The sequence below is a fragment of the Gorilla gorilla genome, chromosome 6 (genome assembly GCF_029281585.2).
Source record: "Gorilla gorilla gorilla isolate KB3781 chromosome 6, NHGRI_mGorGor1-v2.1_pri, whole genome shotgun sequence".
NCBI classification, from domain to species: Eukaryota; Metazoa; Chordata; class Mammalia; order Primates; family Hominidae; genus Gorilla; species Gorilla gorilla.
The window spans coordinates 74,016,395-74,032,995 of NC_073230.2; the positions used below are offsets into that span (position 1 = coordinate 74,016,395).

General features: G+C 46.1%; 1 protein-coding gene and 1 pseudogene across 3 annotated transcripts in view; both read right to left on the bottom strand.

Moving 5' to 3' along the window:
• The window catches only part of ZNF680 (zinc finger protein 680), a 69,287-nt gene extending 62,328 nt beyond the window's left edge, over positions 1-6,959 (bottom strand). For 2 of the 3 annotated variants that reach the window (XR_008667222.2, XR_008667223.2), the window contains exon 1: positions 6,752-6,928. Coding sequence is in view for 1 of the 3 variants with exons in the window: in XM_031013473.3 (XP_030869333.2) it covers positions 6,752-6,781 (30 nt within the window). In the remaining 2 variants the exon portion in view is untranslated. Of the gene's footprint in view, positions 1-6,751 lie in introns of all 3 variants that reach the window. The other variant, XM_031013473.3, reaches the window with a different exon arrangement.
• Positions 6,960-10,846: 3,887 nt separating this feature from the next.
• Positions 10,847-14,272, bottom strand: LOC101130151 (igLON family member 5-like; annotated as a pseudogene).
• Positions 14,273-16,601: the final 2,329 nt, after the last annotated feature.

Consider the following 16,601-nt stretch of genomic DNA (forward strand, 5'->3'; position numbering starts at 1 on the left):
GCAATCATAAGCAAAAAGAACAAAGCAGGTGGCATTACATTACCTGACTTCAAATTATACAACAGAGTAACCAAAGCAGCATGATACTGGTACAAACACAGACTACAGAACAATGGAACAGAATAAGAGAGCCCAGAAATCATGCCACACACCTACAACCATCTGATCTTCCACAAAGGTCACAAGAGCAATGCAGGAAGAATTCCCTATTTAATAAATGGTGCTGGAATAACCAGCTAGCACTATGTAAAAGACTGAAACTGGATGCTTTCCTTACACCATATAAAAAAAAATCAACTCCAGGTGATTAAAGACCTAAATGTAGAACATAAAATTGTAAAAAACCCTGAAAGAAAATCTAAAAAATACCTATGTCAATTGGATAAAGAAAATATTATTGACATAGGAACTGGCAAAGATTTTATGATGAAGATACCAAAAGCAATTGCAACAAAAGCAAAACTTGATAAATGGGACCTAAAGAAACTAAAGAGCTTCTTCACAGCAAAGCAAACTATCAATAGAGTAAACAACCTACATAATAAAAAGAAAATATTTGTAAAATATGCTTCTGACAAAGGTCTATTATTCAAAATTTGTAAGGAATTTAAAAAATTTTACAAGGCGGGCCGGATACAGTGGCTCACGCCTGTAATCCGAGCACTTTGGGAGGCCAAGGCGGGCGGATCACGAGGTCAGGAGATTGAGACCATCCTGGCAAACATGGTGAAACCCCGTCTCTACTAAAAATACAAAAAAATTAGCCAGGCGTAGTGGCAGTCACCTGTAGTCCCAGGTAGTCCGGAGGCTGAGGCAGGAGAATGGCGTGAACCTGGGAGGTGGAGCTTGCAGTGAGCCAAGATCGCGCCACTGCACTCCAGACTGGGCGACAGAGCGAGACACTGTCTCAAAAAAAAAAAAAAAATTTACCATAAGGCCAGGCACAGTGGTTCATACCTGTAATCTCAGCACTTTGGGAGGCTGAGGCAGGCAGATCACAAGGTCAGGAATTCGAGACCAGCCTGACCAACATGGTGAAACCCCGTCTCTACTAAAAATACAAAAAGTAGCCAGGTGTGTTGGCACGCACCTGTAATCCCAGCTACTCAGGATGCTGAGGCTGGAGAATCGCTTGAATCTGGGAGGCAGAGGTTGCAGTGAGCCAAGATCGTGCCACTTTACTCCAGCCTGGGTGACAGAGCAAGGGTCTGTCTCAAAAAAAACAAACAAAACAAAACAAAAAAAACTTACCAAAAAGGCCGGGTGCAATGGCTCATGCCTGCAATCCCAGCACTTTGGGAGGCTGAGGCAGGCAGATCACTTGAGGTCAGGAGTTTGAGACCAGCCTGGCCAATGTGGTGAAACCCCTATCTCTACTAAGAATACAAAAATTAGCCGGCCGTGGTTGCATGCACCTGTAGTTCCAGTTACTCAGAAGGCTGAGGCAGGCAGATCACTTGAGGTCAGGAGTTTGAGACCAGCCTGGCCAATGTGGTGAAACCCCTATCTCTACTAAGAATACAAAAATTAGCCGGCCGTGGTTGCATGCACCTGTAGTTCCAGTTACTCAGAAGGCTGAGGCAGAATTGCTTGAACCCAGGAGGCGGAGGACAAAGAGAGGAAAAACAGACACAGGCCTAGTTGAGGGTGGTGGGTAGGAGGACAGAAAGGACTAGAAAAAATACCTGTTTATGCTATGCATAGTACCTCATTAACAAAATAATCTACACCAAACCCCTATGCCACAATTTTGCTTATATAACAACTCGCACGTTTACCCCGACCCTGAAACAAAAATAAAAGTTAAAAGGAATAAAATCCACAGGTGGAGGATAGTGCAATGTAGGTGGAAGGACTAGTTTGCCCTACAGATAGTGGCCCAGGTGGGGCTGTACTTGTTTATTTCTGCGTCCGGGCAGGCAGATGAGATTATGAACAGGTGGTACAGAACCGTTGGTTGGTGGAGGAAGCAGGTTGCTGCTGCAGATTCAGTGTCTGGGGGTGGGGATATGCAGGAGACTATAAACACTTTTGTGGATTTTTGGCAAAAAAAACACTAGGATCAAAAATGCTGTGGTGAAATTCCTGATGGTGGTGCCTAGTCCTGGGAGGAGTGTGGACACATCAATTTATGGGTATGTTTGTGAGTGGGTGGGAATCCTGGGGTGGCAGCTGTGGGAAAAGGGGGTCTGTTATCAGAGCTAATTTCCTGTAAGTTTTCAGTCCTCTCTCACCCTGGGAGGAGATTATTAAAGACCCAGCTCTTTCTAGGGAGCCTCCCCTGCAGATGTCTCAGGCTGCTCACCCCAGCCATGGAAGAAGCCTTTATACTGAGAAAAGCTACAGGGCCCTGGAAATCTGGGGACCCACAGGCAGATGTAGTTAAGGTTAAGACGGAAGGGGATTGGGAGGGTCTTACTGAAGATGAAGTTGTTACTGGTTTGAGGCAGTTTCTAGACTTTGTAAAATAAAACACAGATTTATGTAATAAAAATTTGAATTCCAAAGGAGGAAGCACCAACCATAAATCTTTAAAGATTGCAAAGTTTAGGCAGAAAAGGGGTTGCTTTCTTTTCTTTTTTTTTCAATCAATTTTGAGATTTATTTTGTTAATGTTGAGGACACACCGGGGAGAAAGAAACACAAGTCGCAATAGGATCTGTGTCCTGTGTTTTTTTCCAAAGAATGTTTTGGGAACTTCAGTATTTAAAGAGGAAAGAGCAAGTGGGAGGGGAAGAAAAAAGGCCGGGTGGGGGAAACAAGAGGGAGTGTAGGTGATGAGGCTATTGGCTACATTCCCATGAGGCTCTGATTAGCACTCAGTGAATCTGTATTTTACATGTAGAAAGAAAGGGGTCGGAGAAGTCAATCATGCATTCCCCCTTCTCTCTCTCCCTCAGTAACTCTACATTTTATACAAGATAAAGTAAGCATGTGAAATTACAGCTGTTTGGGAATAAAAGGAAGCCAATCTTTGCATGACCCAGTTCCCAGCTTTACTTTTGGCATAGTGAGTTCAGGGTCCCAAGAGTTTATTTTCCTTCCACATATATCTGCAATTTTTGATATTACCAAAGTCAAGGGCAAAGTTTTCATTAGGAAGTTGGCAACTTCTAGGAAAGGCTTTATTCATTTGGGGGGCTGTAAGGTACATGGATATGCTTTGGTCAGAAACAGGCCGAGGCAGACAGCCGGGCCAGAGTGACTCAGCAAGTCTGGAGCACAGGCGTATAAATTCACTTTTTGTTTTATTTGTTTGTTTAGGTTTTTTTTTGCTGTTGTTTTTGAGGCAGAGTCTTGCCCTGTCACCCAGGCTGGAGTGCAGTGGTGTGATCTCAGCTCACTGCAACCTCTACCTCCTGGGTTCAAGCAATTCTCCTGCCTCAGCCTCCTGAGTAGCTGGGATTACAGGTGCCCACTACCACATGTGGCTAATTTTTTATATTTCTGGTAGAGACGGGGTTTCACCATGTTGTCCAGGCTGGTCTCAAACTCCTCACCTCAAGTGATCCACCCACCTTGGCCTCCCAAAGTGCTGGGATTACAGGCTTGAGCCACTGTGCCTGGCCAGGGAGGACTTTTTTGAAGATGCTTAACATTTTACATCTCAATAAGAAAAGCAAAAGTATTCCTTTTAGATAATAAATGTATTATTTTATTATTTCCATTAAAAATTATGTAGTAAACAATTATTCATTTGGAAACACTTCTAGGAGGTACCAAGTTTCATCTCATAAAATTTAGCATAAAACTCAGAAATCAAGATAACAGGGTATAGACTAGAAATATTCACTGTCACAAATTTACCATGCAAAATGAGGTACTAATGTTTTCAAGAATCTATGTAACTTCACCAATTACCTACCACATTTTCTGGTGGAAATGTATTCATTTTCTTTTTTTTTTTTTTTTGAGATGAAGTTTCACTCTTTCGCCCAGGCTGGAATGAAGTGGCACAATCTTGGCTCACTGCAACCTCCGCCCCCCGGGGTTCAAGCAATTTTCCTGCTTCAGCCTCCCAAGTAGCTGGAATTACAGGCATGTGCCACCACGCCCGGCTAATTTTTGTATTTTTAGTAGCGACAAGGCTTCACCATGTTGGCCAGGCTGGCCTCGAATTCCTGACCTCAGGTGATCCACCCCTCTTGGCATCCTAAAGTGCTAGGATTACAGGCGTGTGCCACTGCACTTGGCCGGAAATGTATTCATTTTCTAAAGCCAAAATGGAGAAGAGATTTTCTCTATTTTTTCCCTAGATAGCTAGCATTCTAAAAGTTAAGGCTTGGAATTCTGTTTGAAATTACCCAGCTAGGCTGGGTGCGGTGTCTCATGCCTGTAATCCCAATACTTTGGGAGGCCAAGGCGGGTGGATCACCTGAGATCAAGAGTTTGAGACCAGACTGGCCAACATGGTGAAACCTCATCCCTACTAAAAATACAAAAATTAGCTGAGTGTGGTGGCTAGCGCCTGTAGTCTCAGCTACTCAGGAGGCTGAGGGAGGAGAATCGCTTGAACCCAAGAGACAGAGGTTGCAGTAAGCCAAGATCATGTGACTGCACTCCAGCCTGGGTGACAGAATGAGACTGTCAAAAAAAAAAAAAAAAAAAAAAATTACCCAGCCATAAAAAAACTACCTGTGACAATTACTAAACTCAGTCTGGAAAACAAAATAGTAAATAAGAATTTTTAACAAATGGAATATACATAGATATTAATTTTTTTCTGAAACTCACCTCTTTTACACCATTCGTAAATATTTTACCTTTTAATTTCCTTTACAAATTTTTCACTATTTGTCTTTCACTCTTTTTTCATCATTTTTTTTTCACTATTTTTCTGCCCCCTTAGAGAATCCAAAAGGCAGAAATTATTTCTATGTTTTTCCCTCAATACCAGCATCTGATTGACCAGCAATGTGTCCCAAAGAAACGGAAGCTGAGTTGGGTGAAGACAATCTTAATGTCTCAAGGTGTCAGCCTTTCCAAGGAAGAGTACACCAGGAGATTTCTCTCAGCTCCAGGGCATCCACCTGCTCCCTCGAGAGGCTACACTTTGTACCTCAGGCAGTCCTGTGGGAGAAAATGACCCAGGAGCTGATATTCATTAGGCACTCTAGCAGACATAGTCATGGTGGGTATCATGGTTTATTCCCAGGCAGTACTGAAACCCAGGACCAGGAAAAATCTGAAGGGTAGCCGAGGACACATCACCCCATAAAGTTTCCAAAGGGAAACTGTGATCCCCCAAAATTCTGATAAGATCTCTGTGCCTAGGGAAGATAAAAGGAAAAGAGGCGCAGAGATTTTTCACAATAGTGTCCGGGGATTACTCTTTGCTTTCTTCTTACAGAAAATTTTTACAAACGGAAAACAAATCTTTTAAAAAGTACCATCCAATGATTTCTCAAAAAATGATTAATTAATCTCAAAAAATGATTAATTAAAATACAGTATCAAAAATGTACACTAGGGCCGGGCGCGGTGGCTGACGCCTGTAATCCCAGCACTTTGGGAGGCCGAGGCGGGTGGATTACGAGGTCAGGAGATCAAGACCATCCTGGCTAACTTGGTGAAACCCTGTCCCTACTAAAAATACAAAAAAATTAGCCAGGCGTGGTGGCGGGCGCCTGTAGTCCCAGCTACTCAGGAGGCTGAGGCAGGAGAATGGCGTCAACCCAGGAGGCGGAGCTTGCAGTGAGCCGAGATCGCGCCACTGCACTCCAGCCTGGGCGACAGAGTGAGACTCCGTCTCAAAAAAAAAAAAAAAAAAAAAAATTTACATTAGGCACGGTGGCTCACGCCTGTAATCCCAGCACTTTGAGAGGCCGAGGCGGGCAGATCACAAGGTCAGGAATTCAAGACCAGCCTGTCCAACATGGTGAAACCCGTCTCCACTAAAAATACAAAAATTAGCCGGGCGTGGTGGCGGGCGCCTGTAATCCCAGCTACTCGGGAGGCTGAGACAGGAGAATCACTTGAACCCGGGAGGCAGAGGTTGTAGTGAGCCGAGATCGCGCCACTGCACTTCAGCATGGGCGACAGAGCGAGACTCCGTTTCAAAAAAAAAAAAAAAAATCTAACTCAAATACATTGTTTTTTGTAAAGTATTACACATTGGGGGAAATAAAATTCTTGCTTAACCAACTATAAACTGCCAGGTACCCTCCGATTACATAACCAGAAAATTTCCACTTTGATCTTACAAATTAAGAAGTTATGTAACTGTACCTAACCGATTATTGAATTTGGTTTTATTCATCATACACCACTTAAAAGTCTTTCCTTCAAGCCCCTCCCATGGACCACAAATTACAAATCATAGCTGGGTGCTCTATGATTTTTGAACCACTCTTCTATTACATTTTTAAATATATTTGCAGTGACTTCCATGAATTTTTAATAGAAAAAAGGAGGGACTGGGACCCCATGGACCAAAGCTCTTCCCATTTATGAACCCTGCACCCCGAGTTATCGGCAGAGATGCGGCACTGCGGATGCAGAGCTGCCCAGCGAGGGCTCCAGGCCAAGGCACAGTCACTGCGCAGGGAGGAGACATGACGCCCGGTGTCCGGCTGTCAGCCCAGCCGCCATCTTATGGCTGAAGGGGACTGAGGACCGAGCTGCGCCAAGGACAACTCGGGCCGCGGATTTTGGAGCCCAGTGCTTGGAGCCTGGAGTCCTGCCACAGCCACTTCCGACCGGTTCCAACCAGCCCCTCCCCCTCTCTCGGGGTGTCGGACCGCACTCTCACCATTTCTAGGCTTCCAGGTGGTCCTGGCATCTTAGCTGTGCATCTCCCAATACCTGCAGATAACGGAGCCACAGAAGCTGGGCCTCTAGGAGCAGAATACACAGAGCAGTAAAGACTAGACCTGGAGCTCCCGCAGCAGCTAGAGACAAAGGCCCCGCCAAATCCCGGAAGCCGTCCTGTCCGCTCCAGCTGCGTGCCTGATTGGACGGGTCCCAGCCCAGCGTCCCTGATTGGATAATGTTTAGGGCGCCACCCCCCTAATGCCCTGAGTGACAGAATATGTGCTCAGCGGCTGGGCTGAACGTAGAAAGAGTGAAATCCAAGCTGCAGCGTTTTCAGGAAGGGCTTCCTCCCTGAGCGGACCAGGCTCACACCAGAGAGTATTTGCATATAACCCTGCGTATAAGGTCGTATGCCTTTATAAATAATATATTATGTGGCTATTCACACATGAAAATAATGCAATAACAATTATTTAAAATTTTCCAATTTTATGAGCTCCCTGGCTTCTTGTCCTTTGAGCGGGTAGCCTGACATTTTTTTTTAAAAAGGCAGTGCTCTGAAATTGAATGTGAGCCACATGTGAATTCTAAATTTTCTAGAAGGAAAATTTGAAAAAGAAAAAAAAAACAGGAGGAATTCATTGTAGAAATTTAATTAACCCAATATATCCAAAATATTATCATTTTAATATGTGACCAGTATGTAATTATTAACAAAGTATATATATTTTGGGAAAAAAATTAAAACTATGTATTTTACCTTTCTACCACATCGCAGTTCAGACCAGCCACATTCCACGCACCCAGTAGCCACAGGTGGCCAATAGCTGCCACATTGAAGTGCAGCTCTGATGGCAGAAGATGAAATCCTGAACATCCCTTTTCTTTTTTCTTTTCTTTTCTTCCTTTCTTTTTATTTCCTTTCTCTTCTCTTCTTTTCTTTCTTTTCTTTTCTCTTCTCTTCTTTTCTTTTCAAACAGAGTCTTGCTCTTATGTCCAGGCTGGAGTGCAGTGGTGCAATCTCGGCTCACTGCAATCTCCACATTCCAGATTCAAGCAATTCTCCTGCCTTATTTTCCCCAGAGTAGCTGTGATTACAGGCATGTGCCACCATGCCTGGCTTATTTTTGTATTTTTAGTAGAAATGGAATTTTGCCATGTCAGCCAGGCTGGACTCGAACCCCTGACCTTAAGTAATCCTTCTGTCTCATCCTCCCAAAGTGCTGGGATTACAGCCATGAGCCACCACACTGGGCTTGAACATCCTTTTTCTGCCATAAATAAGGGGAAAGTCTTTCCCTACCAACATCTCTCTTCAGTTCCAAGGGTAGAACAGATAGTGGCCATAGAAAGAGCAGAGGACAGCAGGAATAAAATAACAACAGGAAGACCACCTGTTGCCCACCTTTCTTCCAGAGATCAGACAGTGAACAAAGGACGATGGGGCCACAGAAGAAGAATGCTCTATGTCTACAGATCCCTCCCTGGTCTTTCTTTTTCTTTTTTTCTTTTTTGAGACAGAGTTTTGCTCTTGTCACCCAGGCTGGAGTGCAATGGCGTGATCTCAACTCACTGCAACCTCTACCTCCCAGGTTCAAGTGATTCTAGTGCCTCAGCCTCCCGAATAGCTGGGATTACAGGCATGTGCCACCAAACCTGGCTAATTTTGTATTTTTAGTAGAGATGGGGTTTCTCCATGTTGGTCAGGGTTGTCTCGAACTCCCAACCTCAGGTGATCTGCCCGCCTTGGCCTCCCAAAGTGCTGGGATTACAGGCATGAGCCACCACGCCCGGAAAACATTTTTATCTTCTAAACAAAACTCAATACCCCTGAAACAACTGCCCAGTTTCCTATTATTTATCTTTTTCAAAATATCATTTTGGTTTCTGTTTCTAGCTATCTCATATAAGTGGATTCAGACAGTATCTGTTTTTTGTGATTGTATACTTTATTTATGTTATTAAGATTCACCTCATTTTTTAATGTTACATTTCCTGATCTTGAAAAGTTGAGTTTAATATCTTCACTTATATCTTATTGTACACAGGAGAATTTATACTGGAGAGAAACCCTCAAACAGTTGGTGACACTTTCTTCAACTTTAGGAAATTTGTATTTTAGACAGACCCTATGAATAATATAATAAATAGAGAAAAACCATTTGTTCTAAGAAGTATACCTTAGAAAACACCAGAGTGTTCACATTAAATAATATTCTTCAAATTCAGTAAATGTAAAAAAAATTAGAAATCAAGTAGAAGTAATCATCAGGTAATTCGCAGTAGAAAACTCTAAGACACTAACATTTTAGACATTACTCTAAACAGTGTTTATTATACAGAGTAATCCAAAGTTAAAATATATCATTTACTTTTGTGTAAGACTAAAAGAAGCAAGGATTTGATCTTTTGAGGTGTTATAGTTATATTTGACTTTTCTTGTTTTGCATGGAAAGAATTTTAAATTTTCAAAATATGAATGTTGAGGTAATTTAACTCTCAAATCACTTGATGTTATGCCTTCATTTGTAGCATTTATAGAAAAGCATTTGATAAATTGTTGGCTGCATTAAAACTATGAAAAATGCTTCTATGTTAGATTTGCTTTATTTATTTATTTATTTATTTATGAGATGGAGTCTTGCTCAGTCACCCAGGCTGGCGTGCAGTGGAGTAATCTAGACTCACTGCAACCTCTGCCTCCCAGATTCAAGCAATTCTCCTGCCTCAGCCCCCCGAGTAGCTGGGGCCACAAGCGCACACCACCATGCCCAGATAATTTTTGTATTTTCAGTACAGATTGGGTTTCACCATGTTGGCTAGGCTGGTCTTGAACTCCTGACCTCAGGTGATCCACCTGCCTCGGCCTCCCAAAGTGCTGGGATTACAGGTGTGAATCACCACGCCCGGCCTCATTTTTTTTTTTTTGAGATGGAGTTTCGCTCTTGTCACCCAGGCTGGAGTGCAATCGCGCCATCTCAGTTCACTGCAACCTCCGCCTCCTGGGTTCAAGCGATTCTCCTGCTTCAGCCTCCTGAGTAGCTGGGATTACAGGCGCCTGCCACCACGCCTGGCTAATTTTTGTATTTTTACTAGAGACAGGGTTTCACTACATTAGCCAGGCTTGTCTCAAACTCCTGACCTCAGGTGATCCACCAGCCTCGGCCTCCCAAAATGGTGGGATTACAGGCGTGAGTCACCATGCCCAGCCTCTCATATACTTTTTTATGGAGGATTATAGATACTGAAATTTAAGATGCAAGGAGAAAATTTAAGTGTAGACTCTCTTTGTGATTGACTCTATGATAAGTCATAATACCCACAAAATGCATGAGGGAAATGTTTAGAGTCATAGTCTACTGCATTATAGTCAGAAAAATTTGAAGTTTAAAGAAGTAAATTGGTTTTACCAATTGCACATTAAGACAATAAAATACAGTTAATTCTAAGATGCTTGTTTTATTTTTTGCTTCAGTGAAAACTCAAACTTAATTGACAGTATTTTCAAAATTTCAGTCAAATTTTCAATGTGACATCATTTGTGTGTGTGTGTGTGTGTGTGTGTGTGTGTGTGTCTTCTTTTTTTTTTTTGGCGGAGTCTCACTCTGTCACCCAGGCTGGAGTGTGGTGGCACGATCTCGGCTCACTGCTACCTCCGCCTCACGGGTTTAAGCAATTCTCTGCCTCAGCCTCCCAAGTAGCTGGGATTACAGATGCTTGCCACCAAGCTGGGCTAATTTTTGTATTTTTAGTAGAGACTGGGTTTCACCATCTTGACCAGGCTGGTCTTGAACTCTTGACCTCGTGATCTACCCGCCTTGGTCTCCCAAAGTGCTGGGATTACAGGCGTGAGCCACTGCGACCAACCACTTCATCTTCTTTTTAATTTATGGCTGCCCATCTCCTGCTTCTATAATCTTAGCACGCTTCAGATTAGGTGGAGTCTTCTCTTTTACATCAGGGCCATCTTTGCACTTACTCCCAGTCTTTTCCAGATGCAATTTCCGGCAATCAGCTTCCAATTTACGTTGCTCAATCACAGGTGTTTATTCTTTCTCTTGTCCAGGTTTAATATCCTAATTCTCAGTTAGTGTTCTTTTTTTTTTTTTTTTTGAGATTGAGTTTCGCTCTTGTTGCCCAGGCTGGAGTGCAATGGCATAATCTCGGCCCACTACAACCTCCGCCTACTGGGTTCAAGCAATTCTCCTGCCTCAGCCTCCCAAGTAGCTGGGATTACAGGCATGCACCACCATGCCCGGATAATTTTTTTTTTATATTTTTAGTAGAGACAGGGTTTCTCTATGTTGGTCAGGCTGGTCTCGAACTCCTTACCTCAGGTGATCCACCCACTTTGGCCTCCCAAAGTGCTGGGATTACAGGCATGAGCCACCGCACCAGCCAGTGGTTTCTTTTATTGAGATTCACGGTGCTTCTGGGAAGCCATGAATGCAACCAAATCAGATTCCTCTTGACCATCTCCTCTTCCTCTGAACCTTGATCTTACACATGCACTCATCACTGCAACTAGAAGACAGTGAACTGAAGACTACCAAGTCTCAGTCTCAGGTGAAAGAGTCTCAACCATTGGAATGCAAGCCACATCTAGCCTGTGTGAACATAATTTTTTTTTTTTTTTTGAGATGGAGTCTCCCTCTGTCGCCCAGGCTGGAGTGCAGTGGCGCAATCTCGGCTCACTGCAAGCTCTGCCTCCCGGGTTCCCACCATTCTCCTGCCTCAGCCTCCTGAGTAGCTGGGACTACAGGTGCCCGCCACCACACCCGGCTAATTTTTTGTATTTTCAGTAGAGACGAGGTTTCACTGTGTTAGCCAGGATGGTCTCTATCTCCTGACCTCGTGATCTGCCCGTCTCGGCCTCCCAAAGTGCTGGGATTACAGGTGTGAGCCACCGCACCTGGCCGTGAACATAATTTTTTTTTTTTTTTTTTGGAAAAAGGCGTTTATTGGTGTGGTGGTCTCAACAATCCCCATGAATTGGAACACACGGCCCCCAGGGCCTCCCACCCCCTCCCTAGAATCCCTCCCCAGTCCCACCCCATCCCCTGGACCCTGGAAATGGGAGACAATGTGGGATGGGGCCCATGCCCCCGTCTGAGGTACAGTCACTGAGCCTTGCCCTCTCCTCTTCTCCACCAGACTCTGAGTGGTGTGGTTTGGGGTGGGTGTTTATATAGAGGGTTTCCTGGGAGTCGGAGTTGGTGACATGGCATCTTTATCTGGGCTCAGGATGTCTGTGTGATGCTTCTCTGTCCCCCACTTTGTGTGGTGTGGTGTACCAGGGTGGAGTATTCCTACAATCAGAGCTGAGGCTGCAGCCTCTCAGCGTCCCTTCCTGACAACAGATGCCTACCTAGGGGGAAATACAGCTAGTCACCAGCTACAGGACAGCTGGAGCCAGGGGGCTATTGCTGGTCACAGTCGCTGGTGTGTGTGTGTGTGGTGCGTCTGAGTGTGTGTGAGGGCAGTCAGGTAGCCTTTGGGAGGTACAGTTGGTGGAGAGGCCAGGAAGTGATAGACCAGCAAGCCCACACCTGTGGGCCAGCTGCAAAGGCCCCAAGGGCAGCTGGCTGGTGCCGCAGGTGGGGAAATCAAGGCCAATGGGAGTGGTGGCAGGGGTAGGGCAAAGCACTGAAACAGGTGACTCCTGCCACCAGTCTGACAGTTGGATGGAAGCACCGATTGGCCCAGGAGGGGGCCAGAAAATCCAGGGTGGGGAGGCACAGGAAAAGTGGGAAGGTCTCAGGCCACTGAGCTAGCGATGGAGCCTCTGGCTACAGGAAGCTGGTGGTTGACAGCAGGGAAGCCCAGAACCCAGATGGAGGTCCCCCACTTACTCGCAAAGGCTGAATGACAGCTTGACAGGTGAGTGCGATGCCCCTCCCCACTCCCAACCTGCCAGGAGTTGTCCTTTCGACAGGGGGAGGGGCCAGTGTGCCTGCATATATTGGGGAAGCAGGGAGCCTGGTAAGCCTCTCTTCACAGCTTCCACTGCAGAGCCTCATACCTACCTCCAGCCAGAGGTGAGAGGCAGTAGGGTTGGGGACAGTGGACATGGGGGTTTCGGGGGTGGGAGGACGGTTGAGTCCTTTCCCCCAGCCCACCCACACCCACACACACACACACACACAGAGACACAGACACCTACACACGCATGCAGGCTCACACTCACACACCCACACCCACACAAGCCAGTTGACAGCCTGAGCTAAGAGAGAGGGGTATGGGGTGGCGGGAGTGGGTCACAATCGGAAACGTGAACGGGTAGCGAGAATGGCTGTAGAAAGATACATAATTTTGCGTTACCCCTCACAGTGATGGGTTCTCTAAAGATCTTTCTTCCTCTGCCTCCTCCTCTTTCTCCTCTTCTCTTCTTCCTTGGTGGCCGAGAGCCCTTCTGCCCCCACGAGACCCAGGGCTCTTGCTCCCCCTTTTCTCTCACTCTTGGCCTGAGGCCCCCTGCAGGGGGAGGCGAGCTCCACTGGGTTGCGCCTACATTCTCCACCACAGCCAGCCCAGGGCGGAGAGGAGGGCCAGGGGCCCTGGGGGCCTCGGGGCTGAGTTCTCCAGGGATCCTGGGCGCAGGAGCCGCATGGAGGCGCTGGACGCTCCCAGCCGGTTGGCGGCGCAACACGTATAGTTGCCGTAATGCCGGCGCTCATGTTGGCAAAGAGAAGCATCGAGCGGGTGCGCTCCGTCTGCACCTTCAGGCCCTCGGCCGTGCCGCTGCTCAGCAGTCTGTCATCCTTATACCACTGGAAATCCGCGGGGGAACCGCCATGGCTTCGCAGCGCAGGAGGCGGTCCGGCCCAGCGCGGTGCGGGCGCTGGTCACGTCCGTGATGGTCGGAGGATAGTTGACTGTGACCAGCACGCGGCGGCTGTCGGGCGCCGAGTTAACCCCGTTGTGAGTCACGCACTCACACTCCCCGGCCTGGTCCCGCTGGATGCCAGAGATCTCCAGGATCTCTCCCTCCGAGGTGAAGCCGTCTCGGAGCTGTCTCCAGGTGACCGTGGGCTCTGGCCGCCCCACGGCTAGGCAAAGCAGGTTCACATTACCCCCCTCATTCACCGTCACAGGCGACGAGATGTTCACAACGCGGGCAGGGACGTGGACAGTGAGGTAGACCTGAGTGGTGTACGGCTGGTGGCGGGTCTGGAAGGAGCAGGTGTAGAGGCCCTCGTCGCCGAGCCCCACCTCGGTGATGAGGATGGAGAACTCCTCGGGGGTGTTGATGAGCAGCCGCACCCGCGGGTCGCTGGTCCTGCGGTCGTTGCCGGCGTACAGGATGTTGGAGCGGTTCAGCCAGGCCACGCGGGTCACATGCTCGTCCATGAAGCAGCTGAGGGTGGCGTTGTCACCTTCACACACTGTGTAGTTGTCGGCAGGAGAGTTGAACTCCAGGCTCTGGGAGAGCAGCCCTCGGCTGATGACGGCCAAGCCGGCCAGGGCGGCGGCGGCGAGAAGCCGGAGCCCGGCCCCGGGCGCAGCGAGGGGCATCGCAGCAGAGGCGGCACGGAGGGGGAGGGGAAAGGGGGCGCCGGTCCGGGGCGCGCGAGGCCTGGGGGGAGAGGGGCAAGGGGGAGGGGGAAGGGGGAGGGGGACCCCGCCTGCGGCTGCACCGGCCCGGGGTCGGGGGAGGGGGCTGGGGGGCGCGACCCATAATTTTTAAAATCAAACAAAAGTGGCTTTAGTGTGTTTAAATTGTTGTGCATTGAATGAAGTATATCCTGTCACCATCTGTAACCTATCCCACCTTCATCAAGGCTGCAGGTAACAAATGGTAATAATACATTATTGGGTAACATAGTAAAATGACATCTCTAGTAATCCCTTTTCCCAGTGCCTTTAAACTTCAAATAATTTGAAGAATGTTGTTCTCATAGATAACAACTTTACTTTTTCTATTATTTTTGTAGCTACAGGGCTATAATCTTAGTTATTATAAACACTTATTCAGAAGGATTTAATCATTCTTGGATCTTTCAAAGTTGAAAATACTTTAGTATATTTATGCTGATTGGAACCATTTACAATTAACATGTAATAAAGCATAAAGTCATTATCCAATTTTTCTAATTAATTAGCTTGTAGCAGATGACCATAAGAAATATTTATTTAATTCTGTTATGGCAATTGCTAATTGCCATAGTACATAGTACCATAGTAAACTGAACCTAACTGGATATATAAATAGACTGTAACCCATTCTTGTACCAACTACTGTGTTTATGCCAATAAAAGGATATCAACTTTTCGAACTATGTTCAAATAAGACATATCTCAAGCTATAATAAATCTGGCTGTTTCTGTACCTCACTTTCTTTTTCTGTATGTTACTTTGCTGTTTCTGTCTATAAATCTTTTTTTACTATGTGGCTGTGTTGAAGTCTGAGCCTACTCTGGGCCCACAGATTGCCTGATTTGCAAATAATACTTTGCTCAATTAAACTCTGTAAAATTTAATTTCTCTAAAAGCTTTTTTCTTTGAAACGTTTCAAATTTTTTTCTATGAAAAAAATAAGTAATGTGTTGTTGGACTTTGGTTTCTAAACTCATCTCTCAGCTGTTTTCTCCACATTATTCTATGTCTTTTTTTTTTTTTTGAGATGGAGTCTCACTCTGTCGCCCAGGCTGGAGTACGGTGGCGCAATCTCGGCTCACTGCAAACTCCACCTCCTGGGTTCACGCCATTCTCCTGCCTCAGCCTCCCGAGTAGTTGGGACTACAGGCCCCCACCACTGCACCCGGCTAATTTTTTGTATTTTTAGTAGAGATGGGGTTTCACCATCTTAGCCAGGATGGTCTCGATCTCCTGACCTTGTCATCTACCCGCCTTGGCCTCCCAAAGTACTGGGATTACAGGCATGAGCCACCACGCCAGGCCAATTAATTTATTTGTTTTGAGACAGAGTTTTGCTCTTGTTGCCCAGGCTGGAGTGCAATGGTACGATCTTGGCACACTGCAACCTCTGCCTCCCAGGTTCAAGCGATTCTCCTGCCCCAGCCTCCTGAGTAGTTGGGATTACAAACATGTGCCAACACTCCCAGCTAATTTTCTATTTTTAGTAGAGACGGGGTTTCTCCATGTTGGTCAGGCTGGTCTCAAACTCCCGACCTCAGGTGATCTGCCCACCTCAGCCTCCAAAAGTGCTGGGATTACAGTCGTGAGCCACCACGCCCAGCTATTTTATTTTCTTTTGAGACAAGGTCTCACTCCATCACCCAAGCTAAAGTGCAGTGGTGTAACCAATCATGGCTCACTGCAGTCTTAACCTTCCAGGCTCAAGCAATCCTCCTGCCCCAGCCACCCGAGTAGCTGGGAATACAGGCATGCATTGTCATGCCTGGATAATGTCTTTTTCATGGAGACAGGATCTTACTATGTTACCCAGGCTGCACTTTAACTCCTGATATCAAATAATTCTCTCATCTCAGCCTGCCAAAGTGCTACGATTACAGGTATGAGCCACCATGAGCTTATGCAATTTATTGAGATTATTTCCAATAATAAACAGTACTATTTGGGCACAAATCTAAAAGGAATCTGGCTTCTATTTTAGAAGTGTTACTCTCCAGGATTTAGAGCCCTGGAGAGTGAGTCTTAGCCCAGTCACTTAATAGCTGTGGGTGTTTGGGCAATTTCTTGATGTGGAAGAGTTCTATAAGCCACATATATCCAAAAACAAAGCAAAACAAAACAAAAAGCCGAAAAACAGAATGATTCTGATTGCACAAATGGTAGCAATTTTTTGTTCTCCCTGTTCCATGCTCATTGCCAGGTGCTTTTACAGGTGTTCCCATGGAGATCCAGAATCTGTTTTCCAAACCCC